At 36.7% G+C, this 24,617-nt stretch overlaps 1 protein-coding gene across 1 annotated transcript in view; it reads left to right on the top strand.

The window, feature by feature from the left end:
- Window positions 1-24,617, top strand: part of IQCM (IQ motif containing M) — a 116,050-nt gene that overhangs the window by 32,952 nt on the left and 58,481 nt on the right. Inside the window, 4 exon segments of the mRNA XM_066996739.1 lie at window positions 5,456-5,553; window positions 15,298-15,359; window positions 21,117-21,306; window positions 22,658-22,802. Coding sequence (XP_066852840.1) covers window positions 5,456-5,553; window positions 15,298-15,359; window positions 21,117-21,306; window positions 22,658-22,802 — 495 coding nt within the window.

Here is a 24,617-nt window from a genome sequence, read left to right as displayed (position 1 = left end):
ATAAAACAATTACATTAATTTATATAAAATTGCATTACAATATCCTAATTCTGTTATGGTGTCAGTCACCAGAGACATATAGAAAATACTTATTTTTTGGTGTGGAAATTTATTTAAATGTAATGAACATTGTATTCTAGACAGGGATTACAATCACATATTTGGTGCTCTGATGAGCCCCAATCTTATTTGTGCTATCCTGTCAGTGTAAAAGATGTCAAAGTGGATATAAACTTCAATCTCATGCATTCTATGACTGAATTCATGGATAAAATTGAAATACTTTGAATTAATTCTCCGGCACTAACTCATTAAACTCGTGCCCCCCGCCCCCCATTTAAATTATACATATACTTAAACTATGAACTGTTAATTCTATCATCCAGCTAATAATTGCTTGTAAGCACTACAGATTAAATCTGAGTGTCCTATTTAAAAAGACATTAGCTAGCTGTGAGTTTTCATTAACTGCCTCCACTTCCTTTCCAATGCACTTATTTCTGGATTGAAATAGTAACTGGGAAAAAGTGCTTTTGGGAGAAGCACTTTTTTAAACACTTTTTTTTTCTCATCTGTTTATTGGATCACATAGATGTATCTTTCACAGGATTCCTGTGACAACCTTTGACTTTAAAAAAGGTCTGTGGAGGTTAAAAGGGCTTGTCTGACCTTCCTGAAATGTTCTTTATGGGAAGCGACTAGATAAAAGTGCCTGAGATCAAAACGGGCCATGATCAAATTCAGAAGTGATATTAATTTGGGACCTGAGAAAGCTCAGTGTCAGAGAACTTGAGAAGGTATAAAGAACAGGAATTTATTTCTTTTTTAAACTGAATTATGACTTACTGGCCCCTGGAACTGCAAAGTGATATAAACTCATTGTTTTTTCCTCACACACGTTTTTTTTGTTGTTATTGCTTATATTTATTAAGTTCTCAGGCTGCAAGGTAGATGGTTTTGTGCATAACGGAAAAGCACTTTGCTGAACGGTGGGAAAAAACAATCTAGCAGAGAGCTCCAGCCCGTTCCAGTCTCTGAATGTCTCTGCATCAGGATATTTGCCTGCAGTCATTACACAACTCCTTTATCTTTCTTACCTAGTTATATCAGGCATTCTTCATGTATGACTTCATTTGGTAGACGAGGGATTAATGCAAAGAGAGGCAATAGACAACATTCTATTGTATTTCCTAACTGATCAGGGTTTCTAGAAGTAGCTCAAATAACTGAATTTTGCAGTGGATTCCCTGAATTAGGCATTCATAGAGGGAGTTAGAAGCTGTAAAATCCATCCCATTAAACAAAAACCTGCTTAACCAAATATATAAAAGGTTGAAAAGAAAGATGTATCTTTAAATCCTGTTCTCTCTTACAAGTAGAGGCTTAACATCATTTAGCTGTATGTTTTCTAACATTATGCTGTGCCCGCTCTATCAAATACAGAGCTGAATTTGCAGTGTTTTTTAAAATGTAGTCTAAGAGGTCACTCAGTCCTAAATAACTTAGTAGTTAGAAAACTCATCTTTCCTGGGAGTAGCTGGGAGACTAGCTTCAGTTCCCTGCAGAAATTCAATCAATGTTAGAGAGAAGGCTGGATCTGGCTGGCAGTGATGGTAGCTCCTAGGTTGGTGGAAGAGGTTACAGTAAGTATCTGACAGGAAAACAGATGAGCATGACCTGAGTCTTAACCATTGTATCACACCTATTTTTTGATGTAGTTGTCATTCCCTAGTGCTTTTGATCTTTTTTCATCAGTAAATCCATAACAGAATTACACAATTTCTGTTGGTTTTGGATAGAGGGCCAAGCTCTCGTGCTCTCATGTGCTATTACATGTAAACGTTGTGACCAGTAGAACAGAAGTAAGCATATTGTTTTGTTAAGGGCTAATATAAACAGTGTGCAGTCCTGGACATGGCATTCCAAAAAAACATGGCAGAAACAGAACGGTCCTTTTACTGTCCAAGGCCTGGACAGAATTGATCTGGAAATAGCTTCAGAAAAGGGGACTGTACTACAGAAAGGGGACAGCTAAACAGGTACATCTCTCTCAGGCATGCTGAGTAGTAAAGAAAAGATGGATCAGGAAATTCCATCTTCGTATGCTCCCTTCTTCCTAACAGAAAAAATGAAAGGGATTTTTAAAAATAAAAACTAAAAAAAAAAACAAAAAAACCCATACTTTTCACAAAACTGCAATTACTTTTTGAGCTTTTTTCTTCATGAAATTTTGATAGCAAAATGTAAACCAGCAAGAATAACTAGAGTCATTATTGATGATAACACTAAAATGTGCTAGTGACATTAAACTTCATGACTAAAGAGTTCGGCCAATCTAGAGAGAAGGGGGGGCTCTGCTGATTGCAAATGTCTCTGTACCTGTTAACAGCGTTTTCTCAGAAGCGATGAGTGTGTGCTATTTTTGGAGAATGAATTGTAGACAAGAAAGACCATTGATCACTTCCAATATCACAGAATCACAGAATCGTCTAGGTTGGAAGAGACCTCCAAGATCATCTAGTCCAACCTCTGCCCTAACACTAACAAGTCCTCCACTAAACCATATCACTAAGGGCTACATCTAAACGTCTTTTAAAGACCTCCAGGGATGGCGACTCAACCACCTCCCTGGGCAGCCCATTCAAGGCCTAACAACCCTTTCGGTAAAGAAGTTCTTCCTAACATCCAACCTAAACCTCCCCGGCGCAACTTTAGCCCATTCCCCCTCGTCCTGTTACCAGGCACGTGGGAGAATAGACCAACCCCCACCTCTCTACAGCCTCCTTTAAGGTACCTATAGAGAGCGATGAGGTCTCCCCTGAGCCTCCTCTTCTCCAGGCTAAACAACCCCAGCTCCCTCAGCCGCTCCTCGTAAGACTTGTTCTCCAGACCCCTCACCAGCTTCGTTGCCCTTCTCTGGACTCTCTCAAGCACCTCCATGTCCTTCTTGTAGCGAGGGGCCCAAAACTGAACACAGTACTCAAGGTGCGGCCTCACCAGAGCCGAGTACAGGGGGACAATCACCTCCTTAGACCTGCTGGCCACACTGCTTCTTATGCAAGCGCGGATGCTGTTGGCCTTCTTGGCCACCTGAGCACACTGCTGGCTCATATTCAGCCGACTATCAACCAGTACTCCCAGGTCCTTCTCCACCAGGCAGCTTTCCAGCCACTTATCTCCCAGCCTGTAGCGCTGCTTGGGGTTGTTACGCCCCAGGTGCAGGACCCGGCACTTGGCCTTGTTGAACTTCATGCAGTTGACCTCAGCCCATCGGTCCAGCCTATCCAGATCCTCCTGCAGAGCCTTCCTTCCCTCGAGCAGATCGACACACGCACCTAACTTGGTGTCATCTGCAAACTTACTGAGGGTGCACTTGATCCCCTCATCCAGGTCATCGATAAAGATATTAAAGAGGACCGGCCCCAGCACTGAGCCCTGGGGAACTCCACTAGTAACTGGCCTCCAACTGGATTTGGCTCCATTCACCACAACTCTTTGGGCCCGGCCATCCAGCCAGTTTTTAACCCAACAAAGCGTACGCCAGTCCAAGCCATGAGCAGCCAGTTTCTCGAGGAGAATGTTGTGGGAAACGGTGTCAAAAGCCTTACTGAAGTCAAGGTAGACCACATCCACAGCCTTCCTCTCATCCACCAAGCGCGTCACTTGGTCATAGAAGGAGATCAGGTTCGTCAAGCAGGACCTACCTTTCATAAACCCATGCTGACTGGGCCTGATCGCCTGGTTGCCCTGCAAGTGCCGCGTGATGACCCTCAAGATAATCTGCTCCATGAGCTTCCCTGGCACTGAGGTCAAACTAACAGGCCTATAGTTCCCCGGGTCTACCCTCCGGCCCTTCTTGTAGATGGGCGTCACGTTTGCTAGCCGCCAGTCGACTGGGACCTCCCCCGATAGCCAGGACTGCCGATAAATAATGGAAAGCGGCTTGGCCAGCTCCTCCGCCGGTTCGCTCAGTACCCTCGGGTGGATCCCATCCGGCCCCATCGACTTGCGTACATCCAAGTGTCGTAGCAGGTCACCAACCATTTCCTCATGGATAGCGAGGGCCACATCCTGCTCCCCATCCCCTTCCACCAGCTCAGTGTACCAGGTATCCAGAGAACAACCGGTCTTGCCGCTAAAGACTGAGGCAAAGAAAGCATTAAGCACCTCAGCCTTTTCCTCATCTTTTGTAACTACTAAGTTTCCCCCCGCATCCAGTAAAGGATGGAGATTCTCCTTAGTCCTCCTTTTTGCGTTGATGTATTTGTAAAAACGTTTTTTGTTATCTTTAACGGCAGCTCTGTTGTTATGTAGGTAACAGGCAAAACTGGCGTAATTGAGATTTTTATTTCACTCACTAGCCAAATTTGTTTCAGATTTTCTGAAATGATCTCATCTACTGCAAGAGATATCAAGCTTTTTTGATCTCCCTGGTGTTGCAGTGCACTCATTGAAGTCAAGGTTTTATGTTTTCAAAATGTAGAGCAGAAAATTCTTTCACCCTGTCAGTTTCAAAATTATTGTGATATGGTTTAAGCATGTTACCTTTAAAATTTGCGATATTTTATACAGAACATAACAATCACTATTACACATAATCACTTGGAAGAACTGCTTACAGTTGTTCATTTGTACAGAGAGGTAAGATTTATTTCAAATTATTTTTGAGAACTTTATAGCTAAATACTTTATTTTACAATGTAAGCTGGCAATTCATGATTTTAAGTTATGCATTCCTTTTTCACTAAATGAAGTTGTATTGGAACCAGGAATTCAATGTACTTGAAGCTGATAGGGAAGTAAAGTAGTGTGTGTGTACTTCACCGTTCAGAACATTTTAAAGATATTAACACATGATAGTGAGAACTAAGTTGTGGCTTGGCACAAGGCACACATATTGTACTGGCTGTGGTTTAGTTGTAGTTAGATGGGAAATCAGCCTGGCTCTTTAAAATACCTTCAAAAGCAGCCTTGTTCATGGTTTCAGCCCTGATCTGAAAAGAGACATCCAAGTCAGGTAATTTTCAGGAGGTGAAAGAACAGAACGTCTTGCAGCCAACATGCTTCAAGAGAGGGATGGGAAGCCATGCTGATTCTTTCCATGGTAAAGTGAATGGAAGAATGCAGAGCTGTTTTACGCCTTTCTATGAAGGATATCTGGATAAAATGAGACTTTATTTTTCCTTTGAAAATACTGAAGGGACTGCATTAAAAGCTATGCAATGAGATGCAGACTTTGAGATTTTTCTAGTTTTGTTGTCATTGATCCAGGCAATGAGCCTAAAAATATTTGAAGTGTTTTATGGAAACTCCTGTCGGACCCCATAGGAAGCAAATGTCAATTCCACTTCTGCAAGCTGAAACTACTAATTCAGTAGATTGAAAGTAAAGAAATAATGTGAAGTAATTTGGATAAATGACATATTTTTCAAGACCATACTAATCTTCCCAACAGGCAAAGTATACCAGGACTGGAGAGGTGTGATTGTACCAAATCCTGTGAAGGAGCATGACCAAATGAGGCAAAAATGCGTAAGACTGAAGGGTAAGAAGGTATGTAAACTGACCAAGTATCAGTGAGATCAGCTCTACGTACATTAAAAATGAGAAACATTCTAGCAATAAACTTCGCTTTCTCCATAAGAGATCTATAATATAAGTGGTGTTATCAAAATGGGAGAACAAATTTTATAGTTGGAGCAGTAGCCAAGTTTTTGGACCCCAAAAATTCGTCTTACTTTCGATTATTATATGTACAATACTCTACCAACTACTATGGACAAAGTGGTGCTTCACTGTCAGTGTACTTCAATATCATGAGTGGAACCTCTGTGAATTCTGTCATTTACAGAACGTACATGAGTATTACATGTATCATACAGGCCCTGTTACGAAGAACAGATACCTGTTTTAAACTAAAACAAACAGTAGTGTAAATTTCTGGAGTACGTAGACTTTTAAATGCTAATACTCACCATGTATTAGATAACAACTACTAATGTCAAAACTGAAATCAGTTGTGTAGACGTACCCTTTCTTTAAGAAGAGGGACTGAAAGTTTGGTATTTAATTTTCAGAATTTGTACCATCATGGCATGGCTATCTCGTTGTTTTGCCAACTTGATTTTTACAATGTACTATCCAGAAGCGTAAGCTTTTTTCCCAGTGGGCTAATAAAGCTGAAATTATTTGACCCAACTTCATGAGATGTAACGCAGTGACTGGATAGCTAAAATTACCATACCTCCGTAGTAGTTTTAACAAATATTTCTTTAAAAATATCAAACATGTCAAAGATAACTGGTTCTCAATTTTTTTTATTATTACAAATGAGGTAAAGTCCAGAAAGAAATAGAAACATTTAACAAAACTTAAATACCACCAAATTCCATATGGTGAAATGCAGTCACTGTATGGTTTTGAGGTACAAAGATTAAATGTTAAATGTAATTTAAGGCAGCAAGCAGCCGTTGGAGGTAACTTCCCTACTTAAAATTTTCTATATGGCCTTAGAAGTAAATAGATCCTACTACATAATAAAATAATTGTAAATTCATTTTAGGCTCTCGAAAAACACTTGTGAAGACTAAAAGTCTTGCAAGAAACAAGAGTGAAAAGTTTATTTTTTCTTTATTTTTTTGTTGTTGTTTGTTCTGAAAAGGAAACTATCTGTAAATAAAGAATAATATAAAAGAAGAGAGAAGGCTTGATAGCTTAAATTGAGTCAGACAGGATTCTGGATCTTGGCAGTTGAAATTCTAGCACCTCTTCAACTGAGAGATGTTTTCAGTAAAAGCATAATTATAGTTACTTCTAAATGAGTCATCCTCAGATAAATACAGTTGGATAATTGTTCTCTGTATTCTTTGGAAAACACTATGAACCCAGGCTTTGTATAAACATAAACTTATATTTCTTCACTGTAATTCAGTCCTATTTGTAAATTGTCCTAAGACTCAATTAATTCACAAAGAGAGAGTGACTTTGGACTGAGAAAGACATTTTCATCTGATAAAACCAGGATCTTGTTGCTGAAGGCAACCGTGCCATTTACATATATATTAAGCACTGTTTTTCACCTGGTTTATTTATTAATTTATTTTTGCTCCCACTAATTCCATGGGAGAGCAGCTCTAGTCTCTTTTGGTGGATAGAAACTTTCAGTTTTCACCCTAAATTTAGGTATGCTGAGTTTGTACTGACTATATTGTGCCAACATTGTCATTTAGAGTTATAGCTCTTGTCCATCCTTGACTTGTCACGCCCACTCCTGCCTGAATCAATTGTGTCCACTGTCAGCCTTTGTCTCTCTGGGCTGAAAAAGGTCAAACTATTTCTTGTTTCCTCTCATCTGAGACACTCTTCATTGCCCTGATTATCTGAACAGCTATTTCTCCATACTTTATCCAGTCAGAATTCACCTTGCTTGAATGCTGAGTGACCACAGTGATACAGAATATAACATCCCACAGGGTAGCATGTGTTTCTATGCTTATTAAACGTGTTATGGTTGTATTTTGGGGATTACTTGTTCTCCATCTAAAACTCTGTATTTTACAAGTTGCCTCTCAGAATTTAGCTGCAAATTGGTGCCTCATATGGTTATTTCTTATTTGAAAATTGTACTAGGAAGTTTGGTTTTCTAAAGATCTCTTGGATGATATTCATCAGTAAAGACACAGAGTCTAAAATTTAGTTTACATCTTGGGATAGGCTTATTGAAGAGGGTGTGTTTTGGGAGACCTGTTTTGGTAATGTTTCATTAAACGTTTTGTTAGTGGTCAAAATGATACAAGATTTCAGGGGCAGAAACAATGTCAGCATGTCTCTAGAGGTAATTCAATGAAACTACTGTATTCCTAAGTGTGTTGTGAATATGAATGGCATGCCCTAGGATGTCACATTTACTCTCTGGTACAAGCTTAGATTGATGATGACTAAAAGCTAAATGAAAGATATGCAAAATGATATGTGGTTACAAACATTGTGATGTTCAGCCTTAAAAGTGTTCTAAGAATTGCAGTGTCTTAGGAATTTATGTTAAGATCATTTAAGCTACAAGAAATATGTTATCTGAAGAATCCTGTAGATGTATGAAATGATTAGTGAAGAAAACCTTGCTAGCTGATGATGAGCAAGCCTTTCTGAGGAAGCCTTCCTGAGAAAGAGTAAAAATTACATAACATATTTAAAAATGTATGTACATATACATATTTAAAAAATAGTATTAGAAAAAAGAATCAGATGGGATGATCTGGAATTGCTGTCCTTTTCTATTCAGAAGAGGTATCCCTATTCAGAAGAGGTATCCCTGTATGCAGTAAATTTCCAACTCTGAACTCATAGAAAAATCTTGGCAAGTCTAGATACAAGAGGTTACCTCTTGCCTAGAGAGGCACCTGATCTTTACATTTAAATTAAAATTGTGTTTTATATTTAGTTTCATTTTGTTATTTCTAATCATTCCTCACCTGATCTTTCATTAAGTAGAGAGTTAGTTTCTTCTTATTAAGCCTGTTTGGTGTTGAGGATGAGATAAGACTGAATGCTGTATCTCCACGGAAGGATTGAAAAGACTAAGCGTCATGAGCAGACGTTGCTGAGAAACTGTGTCCCAGGGTGAGTTTAAGGAATTTAGGGAATCAGAATATCTCCTGCTACACTGCAAACAATTGCGTTAGGAACAGAGGCTGACTACTGCGTAGCACTTACTGAAAAATGCTCATTTCAGCAAGGGTAAGCTAGCATTTCCTCTGCAAGGAGCAAATTACTGAGAAACATACACTGCCTTTAGGCAAATCCCAAAGCTCTCCAGTTGAAGTGTTTTCCCCCAGAAATGAGTTTCAAAGGCTTTTTTGTCAAGAAGAATTTCTCAGGCCTTGAATATCTGCTGTAGGGAGAAACGGAGAAAAACAGAAATGCTAACTCACTATTGAAACCAAGTATGCAAGGGGGTTTTTTGGGTAAGCTGAAGTTGAAAATCGCTGTGCTGATTCATTCAGGGCATTCTATTTTGTAGTAGAGTCTGGCATCCTGAGTGAATGCGTTTGCCACTGCATTGAATCTCTTGATTTTGTTTTGCAACAGAACAAAACTAAGCTTCGAAATCTTGAAATGTCATGTAATGTTATGAGCGAGCCTGCAGTGAATACATTATCCAAAGACAGGACAGTACTTTATTTGCATAGATAACATGGCTAAACTATCTTCTCCAAAGAGGCATTGAGCGTAGGCCTGTATTGCCAATGCAGTTAGGTTGTTTTCACAAGTGATTCTGAGGCACATTCTTTCAATTATTTTTAACATCAGTTCAACTTTCTATTTACAATACTCATGTTTTTGGTAGGTGAGTTGCTATGTATACCCTTGCCTCATGGCACTTTCATTTGATGAAAGCCAGCTGTACAGTCTAATCTAGCAAGATGAAAAACTAGCCTGGATCAAAATACAGACAAGTGAGGAAGAAGGAGTAGAAAGCTTGTCATGCACAGACATCTTCGTTAATGAACATTTCACATGAAAGAAAATAGTCTTTCAGAATATTTCTATGTCTGATTTTATTTTATTCAATGAGAAAAGACAACAGAGATTACTATAGCATGTGAATCTGGATAAAACAGGGAGTGTGCTTAGAAAGTACCCACAGCTCTGCTTATGTCTACACACAAGCGTTTATTGTTTCTTTAGAATGGCTTTTATGTATTCTCTGAAAAATTATCCAAAACAAAAAAGTAAGAGTAGTTCATTAAACTTTAAAATATGCTTAATAAAATCTTTCCCAAAAAGGCACATGAGGAAGAATGGGTTATAGACAAGGTGTTACCTTGTCAGAATCATTATTTTATATTACTGATTTGTTCTCTTTGGGAGGAGATAGGATATAATGGTGGTGTTTTAAGAGCTGAGATAGCTTAGTTTACTTGCAATTTGCACTTTACTAGGGTTTTGTACTTGACCTAAAATAGGAGACAGTTATTTAAATCTAAAGCTCTTTCAAAGCTAGCTGCAAATTAACCATTCCTTCATTAGGATTCAAGGCTGACAAAGAGTTCTACTGTTTATCATGCAAAGTGGTTCCATGGTTGAAATTCACCAGTTTAGACAGAATACCATAATAATCTGAATTGAACAAAATATGAAACATCCATTTCCACTCTATCATCCCTGATTCACAAAAGAATGATCAGCTTCTATTCTTCCTATTGATGTATGATGCCAGCTTTAACGTTCCAGCATGCAACTGTAGGTGTTTTTCCTGTGCTACCTTGTAGGCTTAGCAGAAACTCTTTGTAGATGGTTGAAAACAACCTCTTTAATGCACTTTCTATTCATACTTAAGGTTAAGCTTTACCACGCTGTCTGTTCAAGTTCCTGATGTACTTTGACAATTCTGTATCATGCCAACCAAAATCAATTCACTATTTCCTCATGTTACATTGTTACTTCATCCATCTGATCCATCTGTATTCTACTGTTGCCTCTTCCTTTTTTTTTTTTTTTTTAAATGCAATTTGAAATTACCTGGGTTAGTGATTGTCCTCTACTTATTGTATTTAAGCAGTGTTCATCATCTTGGGGCCCTGGGACCGAGACTAAGTTCATGAGTTTCTGTGGCATGGTGCCACTAGCTATAATAGACAAGCTGGATTTTCTTTCTGGTTTCAACCTAGCCACCTCTTCCAGTGCTTTATATGCTACCCTTCATTCAGTTTCTACTGGGATGCAGTGGTCTGTATTCTCATTGCAAATTTTTCCTTTTTTTTTTTTTTTTCCTTTCTTAATTTTAGGGCAGAAGTCTTAAGTCTTTTGAGTCATCAGAGTCCTTCATTTCATCTTCTCCCCAGTTCCAGATATTCTGGAAATGTTAAAGATTTTTAAATGATATTTTGAATCATTTTTCATTCCTTTTGCAGATTAATGCAATTATTATATCCACGTATATCCTGTTTTACTGAGGAAATCTTGAGGTATTCACAAATAGATCTTGTTTCCCATACAAAACAGGAAGCAGAGTAGCTTTCTATGTAGACATTATTCTTAAATAAAAGTTACTTTTATTCCAGAATAATTATTCTGCTCACAAAACAGCATCGGCTCTGAGACAAAGCTGAGACTTCTAACACTTGGTAAGTTTATCTCTGAATTCCTGCTGTGCAGATGGCACAGTGGGCTGGGGAGCAGCAGGACTGGGAAGCAATAGAGAAGTTGGCAGGTTGGTGAAGAAGATAACAGGTGGCTTGTGAAGTGGAAGCAAGGTCTTTATTGCAGGCCACCCTTGTCTCAGGCAGAATAAAACTTTGAATTCAAGGGGGGGAGGCAGCCTCAGATGAAAGCATACACAACCTGCTGGACCACATACTGGAGACTTCAAAGATAGTTTCAGAAGTAAAGGAAACGAACTGTGAACTTTTGGATGGCTCCAGGTAGAAATGGGAAGTCTAGAGGGAGTAATGGCTGTTCAAAGGGTGACTAAACACTGAGATGGTGGACCAGCACAAATAGAGGGCTGTGGAAGAAAAACACTATATAAGGTCTTCAGATGAGACAGGATTTTTTTTTTTTTTCTCTCCCCTCTCAGCAACCTTATCAGAGTACAGATTGCTGTAACAGCCAATTAAATTCCTTTTGCAAGTGGGAGGCAGGAGGCTGAACTCAATTGGCAAGTGGCTCATCATAGTGTGAAGTGGGGAACAGCTCATTCTGAGTCAAACACATGCTTCACTGCACTGTCTTATGTGGAAGATTCTGAGAAGATAAAACCATTTGACTCCTTTGTTATAGCAGTGTATCAAATATAATGGTGAGTGCAGATTGTAAAGAAAACCTTTGTGTGTGTTTCGTGTCTCCCACTTTTCAGGGGTTAGTGATATGATTTTCCTTATTGTTAAAAGGGAACATACTTCAAGCTATGTGGCCAACTTACTTTAAGAAAGTAATGTAAGATATATCTTACTTTAAAAAGAAATTAAGGTGCAAAATTGTTTTCTCTCTGCTGTATAAAACCTTGTAGGTAGCAGTCTGCTGATCAAAATGTTCATTTTGAAATGAACAGTCTTTACAGATGTTTGATACTTGTTTTATGAATATCAGATATATAGAGAGATATGGTCCTGGCAAATCCTGATCACATGTATAGTAATATATTAATTTTCATTGTCAGCTCATAATCGTCATCACATACTGATAAGCACAGCTGGAGGACCCAAGAATACCTTGGATAATGACTTGATAGCATTTGGTAAATGTATTGTTAATTGTTAAGATACATTTGAAGCAACTTAAAACATCATCAAGCATCTATCTTGCACTGAATTCATACATTTATAACCAGAAATGTGCAAAGTTGCTTACTTTAGTGTTGGACCTTTGCCCAGAAATTAATTTTTGGAGATTGACTCTTGAGGCAGATACTTATGCAGATAGTACGCTTATTGCACTTCTGTGTCCACCCTTTTCTCATGTTTTTTCCCAGGCAGCTGGTGTTAATGCTTAGATTGTATAAAATTATCTAGTCATATCTCAATTGTACAAGAAATGTAGTTTCATCTTCATATTAAATCCTAGCTGGTGGCTTTATTGGGCATTGGCATGGCATTAGACCACATGAACTAAAAGGTAGACTGCCTTTCAGCATATGCCTTATATCCCAGGCAGTGTTTCCAAATGAATGAATGGGGGTGATAAAATGAGGCATTTTGGAGGAGCAATTGGAGGAGCAATTTCAGGACTCAAATTCCTAGATGAAAAACAGAAGACCAAAATACAGCAAATTAGTATGAAATCAAACCAGTCAAAGCTGCTCAGTGATAACAGAGAACATCTTAAATAAATGACCAAAGAACCATACACCTATAAAATGAGGTGTTAAATAAGGCTATTCCTGAGCATGCACATGCATTTTAGCTCTCCCAGCAGATAACATTTAATTGGTGGCTAATAATCCAAAAACATACAAAGGTGAGAAGAGCCAGGCCCTCTGTTTATGATAGCAATTGCTTGAAGTGTAGTAGCCTCATAAGAAGAATGTTTTTCCTTTAACATTTAGGTAACCCATACCTCACTGATTGAAATCTGCAATACAAGTCAGTTCAGTGACTTGCAACCTTTAAAACCTGCACTCTTGATTAAAAAATGATAATCAGTGTCTAGCATTTAGGCTCTGTGGGTAGATTTGCTAAATATCACTCCTGAAATAGTGGTGTAGATATACTAAATGCATTGCCAATGTTAATCTAGCACATACTACTTACGATTTTTCAAACAAAATTTTATTTTGTTATTTGCTCATCAAAACATTCTGGTGACTGAAAAAGTAATGAAAATGTTTGGTGGAAGGAATTACTATATATATGTATACCTAAATGTGCTCTAAAATTTGCATTTTCACACAGGCAAGAACTTGGAATCATTGTGGTTAGTTCTCTGAAATTGTAAACTTGGCACCAAATGGAGCACAAAATATAGCAGGAGGTTGGGTATAATAAGAAAAATAATTCAGGGGTGAACACATCATATCTGTGTACCTTGAGAAAGGTGGCAGTGTGCAGAGAGGTTACAGTAAGGAGTTAGTGACTGAAACCAAGCACAACAGGTCAGAAGAATAATCAGTAGAAGTGTCATTCCAAAAATTGGGAGAATAGCATAACTGGGAGCTGAGCCAAAACATTAGGAAGTCCATAGAGCAAGGTAGGATCTACGGTGGTAGATAATAGGCAAAGCTAGTATACATTTGAATATCAGACTTTGGTTTCAGTAAATGGGACTAGGGTCTATGATATAGACAAAAATATATGGAACAGTAACATGCAACCAGTAGGACTTACTTGTCCACGACGTGGGTAGGAGCAAATCACTTGTCAGGCATGCAGTCTTTCCTTTAGCTGGTCAAATGTGCCTGGTCTTTAATTGACGGGAAGTCTCCTGAGACCAGCTGTAGCACGGATAACCTAACTGGAATTTAATAAGAACGTGAAAGTGCCCATGTAGCTGGCTAGTAATCAGCACATAGTTCTTAACTACATCCATAGTACGCATGTATCTTAGATATCACATGCCATTCAGACCATCCAAAAAAGATAGAGTCTAGAAGGTAGTGTGTGGAACTGCCAGATGTGTGGAATAGTTTCTTTCATAAGACAGACTAAATAAATTGGGATTCATCAGGATAGAAAATGTTTCATGCTGTATTTACTGATGATAAATATGATATACCGTTTTACCATCCATTGATTCAGTATCATAAGATCTTGGTAACTGAGCAGCAATACAATCTTGAAAGTGGGGGAAAGGCTAATAAAGAATATTGATATTTATTATTTCTGTAGCTCAAGTACTAGAACATGATGAAATTATCAGGTAGCAAATTTAAAACAAAAATCCAAAAGTCTTTTTCAGATAATGCAAAATTAAATTATGGCTCTGGTAGTCACAGGTGTTGCAAAGTCTGAAAATATAGAGGGGATCAAAAAGGGGATTAGGCAATTTGATGTCTGATTAGTTATTCAGTGGCTATTAAACACAAGGGTAGAGATGCTGCCCGTAGTTCAGTCACTAAGCTGTCAATAACCAGAAGTCTGTAATGGAGACAAATCACTCCAAATGTATGGTGTTTCTTACACCTGCCTAGACTCCTTTGTTGGCTGTTGTCAGGGAGAGCACACTGGGATGGGTGCTTTTTCAGTGTAAAGCCAGATACATGTTTTTTATGATGCTTCGTTCATAACTGTATTCCAGGAACACAAGAATGAAAATATATATGGGAAAAGCCATATTTCATACTAGGGGAGGACAGTTGAGGGGGTTATATTTATATGTTTCCATTGCATTCTGTTTTTTCTTTCTTCTGAATCTTTTACCAGATGATGTGTCCTTTTTAAGAGTTAGCCTGATCAGAAATGCAGTACAACAAAAGCCAACCAGCCTGATCTACGCAAGTGGTTCTAAGACGAAAAATATGATACCAAATATTAGTCTTCTGTGTTTTCGTAATGAAGGCATTACTAGAATAATAATCCAAAGTAGCTTGACAGAGACATGGAAAGGGGAAAACAAAATTTACACTTTCTGAAGCTGTACATCTGAGCTTAAAGGAAAGTATTGCTAGGTTTATCCCTCACATAAAACATAGGTTGAATTTATTTCTTTAAACTATTAATTTTGCTCAATAAAGCAGCAAGTCCTATCTAAATTGTGAACCTTTTAAAGTATATGTACAATTCTTGAATTATATGGCAGTTGTGAGCGGTCTTAAATTTTAAATATCATCTAATTCACTAGATCTTTCTTTTTTCTTTCCAGATAGACTTCCCAGTCTACAAAAAGAAAAGTGCTGCATCAGGTGCTAAGTCAGAAAAGAAAATGTGAGGTGCCTTTTTTCCTATTCATCTTTTGTAAAAAAATGACAGCAGATGAAACTGATTTATTTTAATGTTTTTCTTTTTGAAATTAATATAGAAACTGAGAAAGGCATTGGAAAGCATGAATGGGCCTTAGCCATGCATTTGTTTTTTCCAAATAGAATCTATAGATTTTCGATGCCATTAAGTTACAAAACCTCAGAATGGTGATTCTGGGTCTGATTTGTATGATCTGATGAACCAGATCCATTTGTTTGATGTGTATCGAAACCTCCTATTAACATCATTGTGGCCTCAGAAAACTAGGCAAATTTAAAATTTGAAAATTTTAAGTTTGCCTAGTATCAGGCCTGAGACCAACTAAATTGGGCCCTCTGAAGTTAATAACTGTCTTCAGCTGGAAGTTAAAGCTGTTGTTGTGCTTGTCATTAGGGCTTCTATTTATGCCTCCATGTTGCTTCTCTGTCATATTTTGTCTTCTATGAACATCCTGAGTGAATAATTTAGGATGTCTTTGAGTTTAAGCAGTGTTTCATCATCTTCTTAATTTATGTCTGCATGAATTCTAATTAGCTGGTCATCAAAATTCTACTCAGCCATACATTGATTATGTATATGTGTATCTTCAGATTTTATTTGTATAGTGATAATTTCTGGATTGAGAACATACTGACACTTATGAGTAATCACTGGGCTCCAGTTCAGCACTCCATCTGTATTCAGCAAAACACTTAAGCATATGCTTAATTTTGAGTTTAGCTCAGGTAAGCGTGCAGTTGCCTCCATCCCAATTCAGCATAGCATTTTAAGTACGTGCCTAACTTTAGGCATATCCTTAAGTCCCACTAAAGCTAAAATCAAACACATCCTTAAGTGTTTCATGAATATGTATAACTGCTGAAATTGGTTCGATGAGATGAACTCTGTCGGCCATTAAGTAACAAGAAATGCCTGGCCATGATTTCATTACTGTCCTAAAGGCAGGGAAAATATAACAGAGAACAATTTATTTGTGCCTCAGAATTGTAAAAGCTAAGCTGTGTACTGTTGAAGATAAAATATTTTATCAACTCTTCCTATCCATTAAAGAATACTATCAGGAGGAAATCAAGATTCCATTCTCAATGTTTCATTAGGTTCAGAATGTTCAATATTGTTTTGTTTCATTCTTGAAAAACATTTCAGATAATGTATCTAAATGTGTTTGAAATTACAAACGAGAATGAGAGGACAACTGGTTGCAGAAACAAAGAAAATGAGTAAACTGTATACAGGTAGTGGGGATGTTACACCTTATAGCATGTTTCTTACAATTTCGTTTTATTTTTGATGCTGAAGTGCTTGATTCACATCACCAGTCTTTGTTTCAATCCCTTTTTGCTTTTCCTGCTTCAACCTCTACAGTCCTTCTGCACTATTTATGTGAAAAGCTCTTTGCATTTTTTATTTCAGATCCTCTCCTATTGCAGTTCATGAAGTCTTTCAACAGTAGGCTGTTAATCCTTTGCAGATTAATATGATTTCAGTGATAATCCTTTCATTTGTTGAATTTTAAGACGTATAATCATTAAAGAAAGTGCTTGACAGATTTTCCATTAGAGAAGTACAAAGCAGGTGGTATGTCTTTAATGTATGTCGGTAGCACTTTATGTTGCTCATTTATAAAATTAAATTTGCAGATGAAGCAAAGAAGTCTAGGGTTAGTTACTGGTCTTTTCCCTTTGATATTACATTTGAAATCCAATTAAGGAAGAAGTTATTCAGGGGGTTTCAGACCAAGCAGTGTTAGAATATCTGGTTGAAAACTTTTTTCACATCTCCATTGTTGCATTTCTTCTGGAATAAGGGTCAGCTTGGGTTCTACCCTAACACAGTAAAGCATTGAGTTATTATGTGGAGAAAGGGCAGTATATAATCTAATATGGGAGATTTCTTCAGGTAGGCTATAGGATGTAAATAGTATACAGGAGTCATTCCAGCTCTTTGTATGAGGCTTATTCAGACCTTCATTTAAGTTAAATATATGACTGAAATACTGTTCCCTAGGTTGAACTGAAGGCTTGAACTATCTCACAATAATGGCACACACAAATCTCTTGCTATTAGAGTTTTTGGTTTTCTGTTATTTCCAGCTCACTCTCTATGACTGTACTTCTCATCCAATTCTTTACCCTCTTTTTTCTTCTCTTTTTCCTCCTGATATTTCCCATATTGACCTATTTCTTCTTTTCTTGCTCTTTTGTGCAAACTGATGAAACAATAGGCGAGAAGGCATAGATATTAAAATATTGTGATACTGAGTACTCTTGTAAGACGCATTTTATTTAAGAGCTCAGAAGCAATGCTTCAAGGTTAATATACAAACAGCAGAAATGTTCTTTTTTGTTGTTTTTAGCCACAGATTAAAAAAACAGCTAACAAACAACCTCCCCAAACATTTAAAGTTTATTAAAATCTCTGGTTAAACAAATAGATAGCAGGTGCGGCCTATCATTACTAGGCTGAATTTTTTGCTTTTATATACTGAAAACTCATAGATGCTTTATACAGGAAGGAAAGGAAGCAGACACCACAAGTCTTCAGGAAAATCAGGTCCTGAACTTGGCAAACCTTTAGCTGATTTTGTCACATATTTGCAGCTTTAATATGATTTGGCCTTTGCAACAGCCAAAATAAGTGTCCTTTAATCACTTCCAACCTATTAACAGATGGGCAAACAGCTTTTATAAATGGGGCATACAAAATACTCCAATATCAGCCAAAACTAATTAGTAACAATATCTGAAATGCAATTTATAAGTGATGGAATATATATTAATGCAGATAAACTGATGGTTTGATAGAAATTCCTTTTCAAACATTATGTCTGGTATTTGTTCTGCTCTGTTATGTTCTAAATACTCAAAAAAAACCCCACTTTTTCTGTCTAGCTATTTTCTTCTGTTAAAAACAAGATATTTATTCATAAAAGATCTTGTTTAAAGGTAGTGCAACTGATAGAAATCACATTAAGCAAGAGGTAGTTTAGTACGTGTTTTTTGTGGTATATTAGAGGAAGGACAGTGTAACTTGAACACAACGTTAAAAGAAGTTAATCTTTAAGAACAGCCCAAAGTACTGATATAAGACATTATTTATACACCAGTGCCAGATCATATTAAATATATCTTTACACTGCAGTATTAATCAGCATATGTAAATTGCATGAAATTAAATTGCGAGATTATAGAAAAATTGCCACATGCATAATTCAGTAGGAAGAGCCATTCAATGCATTGCCATCAGATCTATGGCATGAATTTGATTTTACAAAGACATCTGTAGTGCAGACAGCTGCTGTACCTAAGTGAGGAGTTGATTGTACACTCAATATTTCAAAGAAGCACTTGTCCATATCTTCTGTATAATTTTTGTTATCCTGGCTCTTAAAAAGAATGTAAGTGGTTGCAAACTCAGAATTGTTCTGAAACATGTTTTCATAAAAAAGAAGTAATTCAAAACTTGCTGGTTTTAGGAAAATTTTCCTTTCACCCGAGTGCTCTGTCTTTCACAAACAACCTACCTCTCCATCTCAACTTACGCAGTGATTTGGGGGTCTTCCTTGAAAAGTCAAACTATATCTAGAATACTAACAAATTTGAAGACAATGTTAAGAAAACTTTTCCAATCTTTCTTCCTATAAGGTAACACAAAGGGACCTGCCGTCTCACTTTCATAATTGCCTCTGATAATCTTTTTCTCAAAATTTGGAAAAAAGGAACAATAGAAATAGTGTGTACATTCTATATGCCCATGTTTCTCATAAGTCAGGTAGTTCTCTTCTTGTCCATCCGACATAATGATATTCCATGGTCTTTGAAGACAGTGGATCTCATCACTCCATTAATGTAACCTTTGGATATCCTCATGCTCAGCATGTTCTGGTGTTTCAGAGTAGATAGCCATCACCTGCAAACTGGCTAGACCTGTCTAGAAATGGCTCTGGAGACAAGTTCACTCAAGGCATCCCCGGTGCAACTTACGAAACTGTAATTTCTTTGAAACCATAACAGCAAATTAAAATGCTGTTATCTGATAGAATTTCTGAAGAGAATAATGAATGAATAACCTTTGCTGGTATGGAGCTGAATTAAGCCAGTAGAGGGGTGAATTCTTTCTTCAGTGCAGAAGATTAGGAGGTTGTATAATGTTATAAGTGAGTGGTGAGATTGTGGTCCCATACTGGGAAGTTATATGAAATACCTGAAAGTTCTTTTAGCCAGTAGAGAGATCAAGATTGATGGGACAGATTTGTCTTTGTGGCACAATCTGGAATGATGAATAAGTGCAAATGATATTTTTTAATTATAAGAAGATGGTCTGATGAGAAATCCTGCAGGCTCTTGGCTAGAAGGAGAAAGTGCTACAGAATCCCAGAAAATAACCATTTTAGAATTCATTGTAAGTTCCAAAACAACTGATTATAACCTCAAAAAAATGAAACCAAGACAAACAAACAAACAAAAAAAACAAACAAACAGGAAAATACAAGGTTTAGAGAAATGCTCTGATCTCCATTTCTCAAGCATTTGTATCTGACTAGCACCTTGCTTAATTAAGACCAGACATCAAAAAAAGTTTTTCTCTCAAATGATATTTGAAGCAGATTGGTTTAGTCTTGGCACAATCTGGATGTAGTAAGTAAAATTGCAACTGACTCTACAGCACGTAGCTACTTATGACCTTAACTATAAAATGACTATTTCTATTCGTAATTGCACCTTCAAAAAAAAAAAAAAAAAAGAAAAAAAAAAAAGAAAGCTCTGGATGTGGTATATGATAAAATCCTCAGCTATATTTTAGTTTACATTTCTGCCAGTTACACAGCTTGGAATGCAAAATCTAATGACTTGATTAACCACCATGAATTGTTTTGATCATTCCTCAGTTGGACATAGTCAAGTATCATATAGGAGAACTGTAGAGGTGAGACATTGGAGAATTCCTTGTTCTTTATCAAGACAAAATTGAGAGATTTTCTTGTTTTAAAATTATTAATTTTACTGTAGTAAATACCTCTACAAATCATGTTCTTGGATATCTTGGCTTTTCTGGTGTTTCTGCTGTCCTGTTTTGAAAGGAAAACCTCCAATACAGCCTTTCTAGGTATGTTCTTATGAAAAGGATTGACTTAAACACATTTCTCTGTTCTTGTAAAATTTATTTTTTGTTTGTTTGTTTGTTTTTAATTGAAAATTATTATAGAAGACACATTTAAAGGTTTCAGTGTGCCTATCTACTAGATATTATTTCAATGGTAAGAAACATGTATACATATAACATGTCATTTTTTTCAGTCTGACAAATTCATTACTTCAAAAAATGTTTTTCACATTTGATACGACTTTTTACATCCTCCTTTTTGTAAAAGTCAAAGTAGACAGAAAAAAGCTATGTGGTTGGTTGGGAAATCAAAATATTAAGAATGTTTAAAATAATAGCTTAATCCTTATAGTTTAGAAAGTCATGGGAATTGTGGAGATCTACACATCTGCACAAAACATTTGTCAAGCAGATTTGGATGCTAATTCTGTAAATGTAGTTCGTAAATGACCAACAGTTCCTTTTCAATCTTTTCAAGCTGTTCCTGTAAGTGAAATGATTCTACATGATTCTGTACTTATTTTAGGTGAAAATTACAATTTGTCTAACATTTTGGTTCATAGTTCAAGCATTTTTCTATGAAACTGAAAAACAAATCTTCTGTACTTTAATTTCTAGTGACAAACGCCTTTCTCTTCAAACCCAGAAAAAGGAAAAGAAAAATGTAACTCACCTGGAAGACTTCGGAGCTTTTTGTGATTGTACAAAGGATCCTGGGAGCAGAGAAGTACTTAAAGCAGTCATTTGCATTCAGAGATATGTGAGAGGGTGGCTTGTACGCAGGGTTTTCAAGAGGGTAAAAATTAAGGTAATGTCTTGGTTGTTTAATCCACGTACTGCTTACATTTTAGTAGTGTAAGAATTCTTGATTATTAATATTTAGCTGTGGAAAACAAAACAAAACAAAAAACATGTTCAGCTAGTCCGTATGCCATCTCTGTTGTGCACCTTCAAGGTCAGAGAGAATTCAGCGATACTGCTCTGCTGGGACCTGTTTCCATCGCTTGATTGTAGGAAGGCTCTCATTTTTAGAAAAGAATGGCCTGTGTGGTGTGTGATCCCTTTGCCTTCTAATAGTCTTGGTGTATATGCATATTGTATTGTTAATTCTGGAGCCTGCAGTCGAGGTAGAGAAACAGGCTTTAGCTAACAGACTGCTTATTGCACCCTTCTCCCACTCTCTTTTAAGCTTAAATTACTGAAAAAAAACCAACGTGGATTCTATAGTATAAATACTTTTTTTCATGTTTGTCATCTCGTATTGCTAAATGAAATGCCAGTTTCTGAGAAATGGCATACCAAAATGCCATAATACGCACTTCTGCTTTCAGTCTCGGAGTTTATACCAATTTAAAAGCGCTTATGCATATTGAAGGCTGGCTGCTAATGGAGGCTGCATAACTTCAGTTAAGATACCATGTTTTTAGTGATTTCTAAGCCTTCTGTCTAAGAAGTAAACCCTAAGAAAACTTGTAACTAATTCAAATAAGTGGGTCAAGTAGGAACTGAGTCATCCATTAAACTATCTATTTTATTAGTTTTCCAGAATCCTAAATAGGATAGTAAAAATCAGGTCATATTATTTGGTAATCATCAACCTTTAAAAATATTCCTTCACTTTATATGGTGGAAGAGAGGGAGATTAATGATGAGGTGAAACTGCATTTCTTGATATCTACTCCTGGGCTGTAGGAAACAAACATATATTTTTCCTCCCATGACATACTTTTAATCAAAAAATGGATGTTGAACACACAGTTTCCCACCTTGCCAAGTTTCACTGTTCCACTTTTCCTCTACTGAGATACAAAATCTTGTCTTTCCTCCCAGATTCTGATTGTGTGCAGATAGTATTTTCCATTTCACACAGTTCGTGATCTACTTCTGTAATTTGGAATAAAATGTGTTTATCTAAAAATAGTTCTATCCAATAGTTTTATCTAGTCATCTCTGGAAAGAATCATCCCTTATCAGAACTATGGAGTAGTTGTTTTTACATATCTGTCCACATATGTTTACAGCAATGGAATTTATTCTTGCTTTTATTTAAGATTTTCTCATACACTGCACACCTTTCAGTTCTAACTCCTCATATGTTTTTTAGTCAACTTTCACTTGTTTCTTACAGTAATAAAAGTGAAATATATCTGTAATTACAGTCAGCAAGTCATGGGCCATCCTTACTAGCAGTTGTAAGGTACTATTGTAAAATGATGGCGCGCATTAAACATCGAGCTGGTGTTTTGGATCCATCTACACCACTTCATTATTTTGAATTAGAGGAGTGGATGGACAAGAAAAAATGTAAGTCATCCCATTTTTGTACACAGTTTCTTTTGTTTTAATTTCAATGGTTTGTCTCTTAAGTAATATTCCAAGTCTGCAACACAGTTATTTTAAAATGACTTTTGGTGCAAGGCAGATTTGATGTCTCCATATGCACAACTGCATTTCTACGGTGTTGTTCCAATTGTAGGATTTAGCATGAATAAAAAGATTCTTCTGGTCACTTGATAAAGAAAGTAATTATTAACTGTTATCATTAACTATTTTAACTCTTGTGTGCTGCACATTTTGATTGTGTCATCATGTTGTGGGTCCTTGACTATCAATTGTTAAGTGTCATGAAAAGTCAGGAAGGAGGAATCTAATGAAATGGTAGATAAGAAAGTGCAAAACTAAGTATCATCATAATTACCTTAATACTATATCCTTTTCAGTCATTCTGGCAGTGATTTTTTTTTTATCTAGTATTATTGTCCTGTTGGTTTTTTTTGTTTGTTTGTTTGTTTTAGGATTGTTTGAAAAATGGATAGTGCTCATATCTCCCACAAAGAAATAAGTAATTTGTATGTTTAGAAAACCTCTTAAAAGAAGATCCCTTTGCAGATTTTGTGAGCAATCCATGTATTAGAAATTTTATTCATGAAACTAGTTTTTACACTTGCTTTTGTTTCCTCTTTTTGATGGCTCCCTGTACAGTCAAGCAAGTGTGGTAGAGAGGATAGTTCAGCTGCATGGTGGAAAACTCAGACATGCTCTTACAATAGGATGAACAGCAATGGTCAGGAGAAGCATAAATGTCACTAGCTTGAAGTCATAATCAAGGAGGCGCAGACAGGAGAGCTGCTTCTCCTGATGGTTCTTCTGATCAGTAAGCAGAGAAGTGTTGAACGAAAAGGAAACAGTTGACTAATACCAAAGTTGCCTGTTCCTTAGCTGCAGATGCTCGCTGACTGCTTTCTGCATCCTTTTGAATATTACTATTCATGTAGTTCTTATTCCCTAAGGATAATAGAAAGATACTAAGGAAAAGAAAAAACAGTTTAGACTGCAAAATATAATCTAATCTTCCTTTTTATGTAATCCATTGCCCTTCAAATTCCTCTTCCAGAGTAAGAGGTTACTGCCTCATCACAGAGGATATTTAAGATTAGATGAGTGCATACTGTGGAAAATAGCTTTCCTGATGGGAAAAAGCTGAGAAAAAGAGAATTAGTTTGAGTTTTCAACTGTGCATCAAAAATGCAATACCATATGTTGGACTTAGGTGACCATCTTCATACCTAAGAGTTAGGAATGTGCTGCTTTATTTTTTTCTCCTTTAAATAGGCATTAGCATTCCAGAGAAATGAAAATATACCACCCATTAAACACTGCAAGCAGGTTCTAATTGATTCTTGCACCTTTTGGGCATGCTATGTCTTAGTTGTTTATATCTTGTTTCCCATTTCCATTCAGTCCTTTAATTCTGCATCCATAAAGTTTTATGCTTTGGTATAAAGGAGGAGGATTTTAACACTTAATTTAAAAATATTCCATGGGTAGGTTTTGAGTTCCCTGTAAATGCTTTACTGATGCAAATCATGCAATGAATGTATCTTTGAAAAAAATCTTCTAAAGATTCATTATATAGTCTCAGTTTTGACTTCTGAAATTCCGTAATCAGGTTTTATATTCCTATCACCACATAGGAAGTATGTATGTGTGTGTATATGTGTATATATACGTATACGTATGTGTTTGTGTATACACACACACAAACTATATATGTGTGTACATATATATGGTTTGTTTTTCCCTGTACATTACAAAAACTATATCAATAAAACTATTTAA

This window comes from Anser cygnoides, chromosome 4 (assembly GCF_040182565.1).
Source record: "Anser cygnoides isolate HZ-2024a breed goose chromosome 4, Taihu_goose_T2T_genome, whole genome shotgun sequence".
Classification (NCBI taxonomy): Eukaryota; Metazoa; Chordata; class Aves; order Anseriformes; family Anatidae; genus Anser; species Anser cygnoides.
Note: the sequence above shows the minus strand (reverse complement) of the source record. Positions and strands in the feature narration are given on the sequence as shown.